Raw genomic sequence first — 12,944 nt, forward strand, 5'->3', positions numbered from 1 at the left:
AATTCCTACTCCCTGCTTTTCCCCTTAGCCATTCTGCTCACTTGTGCTCTGTGCTAAGAATTCACCAACTGTTTGTTGGCAAGAGAACCTGAACTGACTATACCACTCTTTCTGCTAGAAAAAACAAAACAACAACAATAACAAAAAACCCCAAACCAAAATATCTCCTCTCAAATAGGAGCCCAGCTCAAAATGTGTTTCTGTATATTCTTCTAGAACAAAATCACTTCTCCCTGAGACTCTGCCAACTCATGACAAATAAATTCATTGAGTCAGAGCAATCTCAATTCTTAGTTTCCCTAAGTCTCTCTCAAGAAATCCCTTCTTGGAGGGAAGAGTTGGTTGTGGAAAGTAAAATGCAGCCAATGGCAGTGTGCTCTGAGCTTGTCAAAAAAGTTGTCTATCTCTTGACAACTATTTCAATAAGAAATAACACTGATGTCCCTGAATAGAGTGATCTTTTTTGCAGATAGATCCAGTTTTCTGTCTCTATTTTGGAGACTTTGGTCTTGTAAGATACAACTGATAAACACTGGATAAAGTTTCCAGTGATTGCTGCAGGCATAACACATAGCCAGAACGAAACTCTGATGGTCCTCTTGTATTAAGAGAGCAGTGATATGGAAAGAATCAGGAAAAGAGACTGAGAAAAAGCAGCTAGTTAAAAGCATGAGAAATAGGACAGTGTGGTGTCCTGTAAGCCAAAAGATGTATTTCAAGAGAATAGTCACAAAAAAGAAAGGAAAAAAAAATAAAGAAAGAAGAAAGAAAGGAAGGAACAAAGAAAGAAATTACTGGCTGTAAGAAAAGTCATAGAGACTTAACAGTAGACTAAGATAAGAGAACAAGTAATCCGGACTCCCATGACATTTTCAGTTCTATCCCTCTTGTCTCATAAAACATCCATCAGGGACCAGAGCAGAGGAGGAATAGTGGCCAGGCCCTTCAGCTCACCTTGAGGAGAAGGCTCCAGACTTACCCAGTGTTGCAACCTGAATGCCAGGATAAGCTGAAGGCCTCAGAAGGAAAATGCATGGTGGTGGCCGCTTCAGGGCATCCCTCCAGGAGCTTGGCCACATGCCATGAATGCGGTCTACTGACAAGGGCGTTTCTCCTACAGCAAGAAAAGGACAGGAAGTTAGCTTAAGGAACCAGGGCTGAAATCACTTCCCAAGCAGCTTCCGCTCCCACCCCTTCTTTCCCTTCAATGAAGTAGAACATCTTGCAAGGAACTGGTGTGGGAATCTGAGCCACCCCCCCAAACTCTCAGTACTCAGGTCTCCTTCTTAGGGAAAATCCCTGGAGACACAGAATACTGGCTTCATAGGGTTATTTACTCTATAGGAGTATCCTTACACATATAATAATGCTAGACACATAGTAGATATCAGTAAATGTTTGTGGTATAAGAGAGAATAGTTTCCCAATAAGTACTGAGCCTACCTTTACTTCTGCTTGAGAAAAAAAAACTGAGTTTAGCAAATTTCCAATTTTTCTTTGAGAAAGAAAGGAAGAAGTGATTGAATATGTCAACATTGGGCTGTGAAATCTCTAAGTTTTATGCATTAATTCAATAGGCATTTGCTGTGCATGTACTGTATACATGTAGCTCTGGGGTACTGACATGAATCAAATCCAATCTGTCCTTAAGGATCTACAGATTCATTCAATGGACAGAGTTAATCCAAGTAAAGCATGGTAAAGGCACTGAGTGAGGGAAGGACACGATGAGCACAAAGGTGAGACACTTGAGTTCATAGCCACAGTGGTTTCAGGGAATCCTAGCTTCTGTGAGGTGGAAAAAAGAACAAAGTGATGAATGTCACAGTGCTACAGGGAGATTGGTTACAAAGAGGGTCAGCAGTGAATAAAATGACTAGGTCTGAGGCTAAATCCTCCAATGCACACTGGTACTGGAGGCTCTGGCCCCATTGAACCAACTGGCTCATACAGCTTTCATCTCTGTCCACAAGCATGCTTCATACAAATAGATGCCACTCTTGCAAGAGGGAAAGAGCACACATGGCGCACAGGCAATGCCAGGGGATAAAGAAATGACTGATAGGATAGAAAATAGGAGGGAGAGGGAAGGAGGAAGAAAGATAGAGAAAGAGAGTACAAAGAGGGGGAGGGAGAAGACATGGAGAGGAAAAGGGAGAAGGAGAGGAAGAGCAGGAGAGAGAGGCAGGCAGATGTTAGAGATAAAAGAGAAACGACAGAGTGGAAAAACAAATGATAGAAAGAGAAAACTGAGAAAGTTTATAGAGAAATGTATAGCATAGTGAATTGGATGATACAGAGATAAATGTTAGAGTAAGAAAAGCAGAAGCTAAGTGGACGATAGATTAACAGATAGCATATTTACTAGTTTATCACCCATTTTTTACTAATTTATTTACAGTTACTGTGCCAGGCTTCATATTAGGCATTGACGATTCAAAGTTGAATGACATAAAGGCTCCTTTTTTCAACAAGCTTGATGTATAATGGGATAAATCATCTTTCCACTTCCCAGGTGTGGTGATAGACAGTCAAGCTTGAGGATGCTATCCTAACCAGAAATGTCCCACACTCCAATGGAAAGAAAAAAGAACCCAGCTATCTCAGACATGAGGTGCATGGGTTTGCTAGAGACACAAAGATTGAATAGCAACAGGTCAGACATGGATAAGAAGGCACAGGAGGAAGGGTGGGGTAAGCTGTTTGACAAAGTTCAGCACCATAGATGAGCAGCAGTGGCTAAGAATTATAAGGAAGAAAGCCACCTGAGGCTTTCACCTTTGCAATCACATTGTTGCAATTACATGGAATTTAAGAGTGGTCCAGAACAAGACTAAAGTTGAAAGAAAAGAGGACTTGGGGACTGCACTTGCTTCAGAATCTCACATATAAATTTCTGCCTTATAGTTGTGAGATCTCTCCAGCTGTTCTTACCTGGTAGTCATGTGCTCAATAACTACTTATCAATGAAGCACCTCTGAGCAGTAGAGTCTTGTGTACTACTAGTTCTATGGAGAATGTGTATCTACTTTATCCTTATGCCTCTATGCATTGAAAGTGAAGTGGTATCATCTTTTCTCTAGCTGTACAAGCCCATCCTGAGTTCTGTCAAATCTTCTCTGATGCTATATTTCTATTTTTGCTTCTCGCTCATTCCATCTCTCTTCCCCTCCTTTTCTCATTCTCCCTTTTGCCCTTGTTCTCCTACTTTTTCTTCATTCTCACTGAGATCCTTACACAGTATTTACACCTCTCTTCCCAGAATCCACCACCACCACTTCTTGTTCTAGCCCTTGGTATCTTGCATTCAAAAAACCGCATCTGCCCTCCATTCACTCTCCTCTTGTCCCACTTTAGTCATTGTTTTTAGATCCTATCACATTAAGCACCAACTGAATTGAAAGCACTCTCTTACTTTGAATTTTCCCTAATTTTTACCCTGTCTTCTCTCAAATATAAAGTGAAAAGGTTGCCTCAAAGCCTTCTATAACTATTTTACTCACCTACTGCCAGCTCAACTCTACTCCAATCACACCCTATAACTGGCTCTCCCCTTTCTGACTGCATTTCTAGCATAACCTACCACAGGCTCTGGAATTGGACCACTTTTGTTTGAATTCAAACTCTAACAATTATTAGCTTCTGTTGCTTCAGGCAAGTAACTTCATTTGTTTGGGCCCTAGTTTTCATGGCAGTAAAAGGCCAGTATTTGCCTAAAGGTATTCCTGAAAAATATTAAACTAAACAATGCACATCAGGTGTTTAAAATTGGATCCATTCAGTCCTCAACCTAAATTACTATGACTGTTCTCCTGTCAGAATGCACCTTACTTTGTTAACCTAAATCCTATCTCTTCTTTAAGGTACTGTGAAAATGCCATCTTCTCCAGGGAACTTGTCCTGAATACTCTAAACATCACAGTTTATCCTATAATAATATGATACTTTACATTGTTCATCCTCCTTTCATATATGACAGTCTCAACTTACCACTTGTACCAAGCTAGTAACTAATGAGACAAAAACAACTGAGAAAATATCTAGGTTCCAATTCTAACTCTATCATTTTGGATGTGTGATCCTATGAGCCACTTAGACAGCCGAAGTTTAGTTTTGTTACCTGAGAAAGGGAATGCTAGTTCTGACCTTGCTATGTTATTGCAGATACTACAAATAGTATTATTCAAAGCATCCAGGAAACCATCCAGCCCATAGCAAGTGGTCAGGAATGGTAGGTACTATTGTAACATTTATCACCTCCGAATTGTCAAAGAGTACCCCTCCACCAAGTTAGGTATGACTGTTATCCCAGATGGATGGAGGATCATGAGATTGAGGCCAGTCTGGGAAAGCTAAGCCCACCAAGTGCCAGGGTTTCACCTCTTTGCTTCACTTTGAAAGGTAGTTTAAGTAGCTTACAAATCTCTCTCTGTCTCTCTGTCTCTCTGTCTCTCTCTCTCTCTCTGTCTGTCTGTCTCTCTCTCTCTCTGTCTCTCTCTCTCTCTCCCTCTCTCTCTCTCTCTTCCTCTCTGTCTCTCTCTCCTCTTCAGAAATAGGATAATTCCATTATAAAGGAAGCAAACAAAAACACTAGGAGGAAAATGGATGTCTGGGAGGAAGAAAATTCCAACAGATGAAACTGGAGCCTGGACACTTCTAACTCTAGTTCAGGAATGCAAACTTTATAGGATTTCATACATAGTCTAGTGTTATTCCTAATTGCCCTGGATTTGAAGCCAGTCCACACTTGTACTGAAGTCCTAGTACGTGACCTTGGGAAAGTCACTTCTCTGAGTTGCAGATTCTTTTTTTCTTTGTGATGGGGCTGTGAATGAAACCCCAGCTAGGCAAGACCTCTACCACTGAGCCATACTGCCCCAGACATTTGAGTTACAAATGAGGAAGATGATCATCTCTTTCTTTTAAATTATGGTGTGGAATAAGATGATGTAGATCCATGTATGAAATCAAATGGTATAGTGCCAGACAGAGATATTTTAAAAACTTAAAAAAAAAAAAAAAAAAAAAAAAACCAACAGGGGCTATTTATTTAACATTTCAGATATGCCAGACATTAATCATTTTGCATGCATTAGTCATTTTAATTCTTATTCCAACCTAATGTAGTGCAAGCTGTTATTACCTCCACTTTACAAAGAGAAACCTTAAGTGATTTGTCAAGTAATCAGCTGAATTCAGATGAGACTCAGATCTCCAGCTTTTTCTAGGATACCACATGACTGCTCCTCCCTGAAGGGAGTCTGTCTCAGGAAGCATATGTACCTGAGGCTTGCCATAGACATTCCTTCAAGAAGCAGTCAGAAAAGAGGGGTGCAGCAGTCCTAGAAACAATCCCTTCCTGTGCATTGGGAAAGGGAGATGATGAGAAATAAGCAGAGGAATGAGAAGATTCCAGTCAAGATCCATGCAGTCCAGACCTAAGTGTGGAGGCAATGACCCAAGAGCACACTCTTTTTGACTCAGGCACTATCAATAAACACATATTAATATTCAATTCCCCCAAATGCATTTTTAGGATGTAAAAAGTAAAGGACACACAAGAAGGAAATAAAGAAAAGAAAGAAGGGCAGTGGCCATAGCAGTCACGGCTACTGGCTGTACCTACCATGGAAGTTGCCCAGGGCGGAGAGTTGGCTCAGCAGAGAATGAGGTATCCAGCTAGCTCAGACTCTTATCAACAACCCTTCTAGCAGTGTCCTGCCTTAACTGGAACCCATCTTCCCCCCAGGTGTCACCTGGGGTGAGGAGCCATGAGCCCAAGATTCTGTGTGTGTTCAAAGGGTCTCAGGCATAGTCAGGTTCAAGTCCCAGTTTTAAGAACAGGAAGGGGTAGCATTGAAGGGCAGGTATGGTCATCAGCCTGGTTGCGTCTTGATGTGGCCCCAGCCTTAGAAAATAAAAGTCAGTGTTAAGAGCCAGATAGGAGTGAAGACGCTGCTCCAGGAACCAGCCAATATGCTGGTGGCAAAGGGAAGGATGAAAGGCAGTTCCAGCAGCACAAACAGCCCCCCTCTTCCCGGCTCCTACCTCTTCTGAGCCCAGTCCCACCCCCTCCACAGCTCAGAAGCCAATAAGGAAGCTGGGCCCCGGCCGCTGCTAGAACTCAGGAAAGGAGTAAGGAAATGATGTTTGGGAAAGATAAAGCGGATGTCTAAAAAGAATTTTTAAAAATACACGTGAGGAGAAAAATATCCCAGAAACATACACTTAAAAGAATTCCTATGCTTCCTGGACTAAGTTGACCCCACCCAGCTATCTCTGTAGGTCCTTAGGGTCCCAGAAAATGAACGCCTATATTAGCCAGGTCTAGCAGCCTCTAGGACCAGAGGATAGGCACTATAGCTATTTTATAAAGCTGGAGGCAAATGACTTGGAAATTCTCAAAGTTCGCAATTCTGCATATTTACAAGCTCTGTACTTCTTAGGGAACACCTGAGAAGATCCAAAGAAAACTCCATTTCATACTAGTAAAGGTGCCCCATCACAATGTTAGAATAGTGGTGCTTTGGGTCAGTACCAGTGGATATGCCATGAATTTATTCTGACCTCTGGCAAATTGCTCCCCTTCTCTGGGCTTCTGTTTCCTCTCTGCAAAATAAAACATTGAACTCAATCATCACAAATGACCCTTCCAGCTACAGCAAAATATAATGTATTCCTAAGCTTCAGGCTGGGATTCCAAATGACATCTTCACTGATCAGTGCATTAGTGAGAACCCAGAGCAACCCCATATTGGGTTTATTGCACCCCGAAGCTCAGTTTCAAGCATCAGAATTTAAGTTCTCTTGGAGATTTGGAGTTAGGGCTTTTCCTTCATAAGACTCCTAATTCCTATTCCTGTTTCTCTTGGCCCCTGGCTCCAATTCCAATAATTTCTGGCTTCTGAGGAAGCTTACATAAGCTCCATTATGACAAAAAAAAAAGCATGTTAGGACTTTCCCTCCTTGGGGAAATCATTCCCAAAGACCCTTTTTACTCTCTTTTCCCTAGGTCTCACAGGGAAGTCTGGGTTGACTTTTATCAACTGTGTGAGGATACCATTTGGGAGGAAATTGGAGAGTTTGTGGAGGCATAAGGAGCTGGCTTACAGCTTAGGTCGACCACTCTCTAGTTGTTTGGCCTTGAGCATGTCACAGAACCTCATTTTCCTCAATAAAATGTTTAACATATGACAGGAACTTGATAATTAGATCTGTTATAAAATACTATCCCCTACCAAAAATAATGTTAAAATAATAATGTCAAAAATAAAAATAACAGGAAAAATGTTAGTAGCAAGAAAATGAATTTCTTCAATTTAAACAGAGGAAGAGAAAGAACCAGTTAAAAGAAGGCTCAAAGCTAAAAATGCTACACACTATTCAAAATTTCATGGCCATATGATCGTCTACGAGTCTTAAAATGTAGATTTTGACTCAGCAGGGTTAAAGTGGGGTCCACACTTCAAATGTATAATGAGCTTCAGAGTGTTAAGGCTGCAGGAGTGATAACCATGTTTTGAGTATCAATGTATTAGAGAATTATCTCTGGTCCCAAAAGCACCACGATGAACATTCTGTTTTCATGTCCATACTCAGGCCTGAGTACCCAGCCTTTCCTGAATTTTTGCCCATCAAATGTCTTCTACCTTTCACTGGCACATGCAAGTGCTTGCCTGATGAGCTTTGCCAACTCCTACTTCCTCACACTATACAGAGCAACTAGTTTGACAGCAGTCTGACCCTGTCACAGTGGCCAGGGGAGGCTGAAGAAACAATCACTACAGGTACAAGTATCCTTGTGCAACTGGCTGAGGTAGGGAGGGTAGAGGGACAACAGAGTAGGGTAATCCCCAATGAGGTGATAAGCAGTGGGTATAGATAGGATATACTGAAGAAAAATCCCTGGGCAAGGGAAGATAAGAAATTTTGGGATTTTTGGGGGGGGATTGGAATGTTTGGTGGGAAAAGCAGCACTCTGATACTTAGCAGAGGTGGGTTCCATATAGCATCATCAAGTATAACCTCTTATCCTGCGGGCAAGGTAAAAATGGCTTCTTCTTTTCCAGGTACTCAAAGGACAAGAACTTGGCACAGGAATGAGTGTGAAGAGCTCATGCATTCAAAAGGGGTAGATCATCCAGAAACTGGCTCTCAGAAAAAGCCCTGGCAAAATTATTGTGAAAGGTAAGAGGAGGAAGATGGAGCAATTCTGGAAGGAATCAATCTCCATCTACACTAGTGGAATGCCACCCTAATATTTTTTGATAGGATTACCTGTCTCTGTACCTGGATCCCAGTAAATTCCTTAGGAGACACTTGGGAAAGGACACTCAGAAAGAGTCATGGCTCTACACATTATAGGAAATAAAGAAAATGTAACTTGTTGTTTGGTACGGTATTTAGCAAGAAGTTTGAGCCATAATGTTGTATGGACTCTTTCCTCTTTTGAAAGTGTTTGTATAAGGAGAAGTAAAGAAAATGCTCTTGATTAGCTGTTTACTTTCTGTTGCTCTTCAAGCCTCCCCCAAAGGGCACATTCCACCTACCTGCTAGGCAGGAAGGGAAGCCTGGGGGTAGGGGAGGACAGAACAATGCATGGCTTGTTTATCTCACTGAGGAAGGGAAAACCTGCTTGGTCACTATCTAAGGACACAGACAGAGCTCTCCCTCCTACCCCCATGCACACATACTGTTGTCTGTAGGACTTTGTAGCTTGGTGATTCAGAGACCCTTCCTTATTACAAACTCAGCCAAGGAGGAAGTGTGTGTGTGTGTGTGTGTGTGTGTGTGTGTGTGTAGATACAAGTGTGATTTTAGAAAGAACTTTCAAGACAATGGCTTTCTCAACAGACTGAGACCTCTATAATCTGGGTCATCTGAGAGATGGATACTTTCTGAAGAACAGATTTTTAGTTCCTAGTTCTGCCTCCCTACTTCCCCTCTTCCTCCCTTTTATATAACTTGGTCAAATCCTTCCACATAAATCTGCTAGATATACATCTTCACCTTTCACCTCAGGATCTAACTCTGTATATAAACCAACCTACAATAGGAAATAAATAAGGAAGAGAATTTTGGGTCAGAAATAAAAACTTTTCAAATACTGCAGTATATGCGTTAGGACATGCTTTCTGGCTTTCCGTGTGGGGAGGATTATGGGGCCATTACATGTGACCTGTTCCTGTTACTCCAATTTTACACTGAAATATTTAAAATATAGGGAGATTTCTTTTCCAGAGAAGGCTAGAAGTATCCATGCATGTGACTTGGTAGAGCTTTGCAGTTTCAGAGGGTAGAAAAATTAGTAGTTAGAAACACAGTAATTGTAATTCTCTTTCACAGTGAGCTTAAGATCAATTTGTAGGTTTGCTGTGTGTAGTCTGATAAAATATACAAAATATAGATTATTTCTGCAATGATCCTAAAGGCAAAGAGGCTTATAATACATATTTTGCAGCTTTTATAAGGAAGAGGAACATGTAAAAACTGAATGAGATAGGGTTTTTCTTTTTTCCTCAATATACAAAGACTAAGCATGCAACATGAGAGGTCCGAGTAAGTCTCCAGAGAAGTATAGAAAGATAATGACAGCAAGTACATAGAGAGCTGTCTTACCAAACAGATGGCATTAAAGCTTTTGCCATGATACCCAATCTCCTAAACCAAAACCCTAAGTGATAAAGAATGTAGAGGCTATTTGTCCTACAGCTCTGGTTTCTGACAATAGTATTTAAAGCATCCCTTAGCAAGGAGGCAGCAGGAATAATACAGCTTTCTTCCTCCTTTAGGCCAATTATATCCTTCAGGGCATGCCCAGTATCACACATATCATTTTTCAGGCATCTGATGGAATCTGCTAAGGTTTTCCCCATGGACAAGTCTCAAAATTCTTAGAATTACTTCTGGCCACTCGTGCAAGTCATCTCTACAGTTAAGAAATGGAGCACAAAAGGCAACACTGGCTGGGACTTGAACAGGAGAACCTACTCAGCCTGCTTTGGGCAAATATGATGATGAGGAAACACTAATGCTCAGAAGAGCTGGAACTCCACGAGTAAGGTGTACATTAGCAGAGATAAGGTTGGGAGGTACATAGGCCAGAGATCACAGAATTTTCCAAAGCCAAGGTAAATGTTTTAATTTTAAAAACAATTAAAAGGATAAAAATGATACAGAACCTCAAAACAAAATAATATGAAATTAATACTAGTTAATACATTGCATGTTGTTATCTACAAAGTAGTTTTTCAGATTACAAGATGTAGGCAGTTTTAATTTTATTTCAGTGAAACAGGAAGCTGTTAGAATTTGTTAAGCAGGGAAGTAACATGATCTAAGGTTTGAAAAGATTTCCCTTCCCTTGGCAGATTTAGGATTTATGACCAAGGACAACAGTAGCAGCCAGAGAACTAGTCTCAAAGGCTCTCACAGGTAAGAGAAAGGTAGTTGTGCTAGAATGGGTGGAAATAGGCATACAGAAAAGAGGTTTAAATAAAGATATTTTGAAGAAGTGGAGTTCATGGTATTTGTTGATAGGTTGAATATGAAGAGGGAAGGGAAAAGAATAAGCTGTGACACTGGGGTTACTGGTGTCTGTACCTTCTTAGGATAGTATTCATTTCCAAAATCGAGTCATTAACACTTCAGAAGTAGTAGAAAGAGAAAGAGGAAAAGAAGTTAAAGAAGGGAATGAAGACGTTGTTGTTAATGGTGATTCTGGCAGGAATCACCATTTTATCCAAGCATTTATTTAGAGTTTCTCTCTACATTTAAGATGCTTAGAAGGTATTACAGACATCAGAACAAAGAAGCTATAATCTCAGTTCTCTGAGTATTTATAATACAATGGAGTGTGGAAAAAAAAGATCTGAAAACCATAAATGGCAGAATGTCAAAAGTATCAGAAAGGAAATCCTAATGAAAGCAGAATTAAAAGATCAAATAGCTGGTTGAGTCAAAGAAGACTTCATAGTGTTTCAGAGCTAATTTTGGAAGATTAGTACAATTTTAACTGGAGAACGCTGGGAGAAAGGTCCTGCCAGGTTTACACGACCGAAAGAGGGAAAGGCAAGAATATAATGAAATAAAATTACATAGTAACTAAAAGACATAGGAAGTAAAATAAGAATGATTAAAGAGCATGGAAAATCTTAGGTATCAAGTTGAAGCATTGGTTTTAAATAACCCCACAGGCAAGAGACAGGACCTGGAAATTCCAAGAGTTAGGAGAGTAATATAATGTAAGAAATATTTCAGGAATATTTATTCTCATAGTGACATAGAATAAATTATGTGGATAAATAATGGAAGCATAGAGAAGTGGGTAGGCTAGTTGATATAGAAACAAGACAAACCAGCAATCTCAAGGAAGATAGAGCAGAAAGAAAAGATGTGCGAGAAAATCAACAATTATGAACAACTAGTTAGATATGGAAGGGAGAGATTGGCTGTGAAGCAAATCTGCTCTCCCTTCCATAAATGATGATATCACTAACATAGGGCAGTCAAGAAAAGGAGCTGGCTTTAGGATACGGGAATTTGATTTCAGACAAAAAGTTGTTATACCATTATTCTGCAGGCATGCTTGTCCACTGGGCAACTGGCCATCCAGGCTAGAGTGCTAGAAAAAGGTTAAGGCAGGAAATGGACGTGGACATATCTATTATCCACAGATGAGGCAGCCAAGCTGTTGTAATGGATGTACTGTCCATGGTATGTGTGTGTGCAAATCAAAGAGCATTAATGACAGATTTGTAAAAACTTAGTGTACTTCAGACAGGAGAAGAAGAAAAGAGTCAAAACAATAAAATGCCATTTCACTGATATTAGCATAATTTTCAAAAATAAGTGTCAGCAAGGTTGCTGAGAAATGGGCATTATTATACATGCTGTATAGGAATGGAAATAGGTATACACTTGCAGAAGGAAGTTTCATAACATGTTATCAGGAGAATGAAAAATGTTCCTTCTGTGCTCACTTTTGTTGACGTATACTAAAATGAATGATAAAGAGATTAACATTCCCCTGTAAAAGCCTTGCATATGGATTCATGAAATGTTCCACATTTCTTTTGGAATTACACAGTGGTAATGTTTTTATAGCCTTGTAAATATACTTCAACACCTTGAATTACACAATTGAAGTAGTGAATTTTATAGTATGTGAATTATGTTTGTTTTAATAAATGCTCCCTTTTATTTAATCTTCACTTTTAGAATTCTATCCTAGAAAGCAACTAGAGGTGCACAAAGATTTATATACATGAGTCATCACACACTACAGGATTATTTGCAATGGTATTTAAGGGATGTGCTCAGAGTTCAGGGTTTAGGAAGACTGAGGCAAAGTACTGTACATCTACATGAAAGAATAAGAGTCTTCCATTAAAAGCCATGTTTCTGAGGACTACTTAATTTCTGTAGAAAATGTTTTCAATATAATAGTAAGTGAAAAAATAGCATACAAAACTGAACATAGTCAGCACAATGAAAACACTACATATTCAGAAGAGGGCATGTAGCTCAGTGGTAGAGCACTTGACTAGCATGTGTGAGGCTCTGGGTTGGATCTCTGGAGTGCACACACACTGTGTATATAGATATGCATATAATTTCACACATATACACATTAGTATATAAATATATGTATGCATACATATTCATATGCAAACATACACAAAAAGTATGTAGATGCATGTTTATCTTACCAATGGGTTTTTATCTCATGCTGGGATTAAGGGTCATTTTTCTTTTTAGTACTTTTTTAAGATCCACATTTTCTACACTGCATATGTGTGACTTTTTTGTAGTAAGAAGAGGTTTCTAGGGAAAATGACACTGTTCTATATGGACACATTGTGATTTCACTTGATTATAGACTTCTGGATTCTGCCCTGATGGAAATCATGTTATAGCACACCAACCTAAGATAATGCTTTCCT

The 12,944-nt window shown here is 39.8% G+C and overlaps 1 protein-coding gene across 5 annotated transcripts in view; it reads right to left on the minus strand.

Moving 5' to 3' along the window:
• Shroom4 (shroom family member 4) overlaps positions 1–12,944 on the minus strand; it is a 266,758-nt gene that overhangs the window by 42,371 nt on the left and 211,443 nt on the right. For 2 of the 5 annotated variants that reach the window (XM_003461976.5, XM_013159041.3), the window contains exon 3: positions 980–1,114. In XM_003461976.5, coding sequence (XP_003462024.2) covers positions 980–1,114 — 135 coding nt within the window. Of the gene's footprint in view, positions 1–954; positions 1,115–5,626; positions 6,034–12,944 lie in introns of those variants that run through there. The other 3 variants (XM_013159044.3, XM_063245855.1, XM_013159048.2) reach the window with 3 other exon arrangements.

The sequence above is a fragment of the Cavia porcellus genome, unplaced genomic scaffold (assembly GCF_034190915.1).
Source record: "Cavia porcellus strain 051 isolate PalLab524CR breed Dunkin Hartley unplaced genomic scaffold, mCavPor4.1 scaffold_3, whole genome shotgun sequence".
In the NCBI taxonomy this organism is placed as follows: domain Eukaryota; kingdom Metazoa; phylum Chordata; class Mammalia; order Rodentia; family Caviidae; genus Cavia; species Cavia porcellus.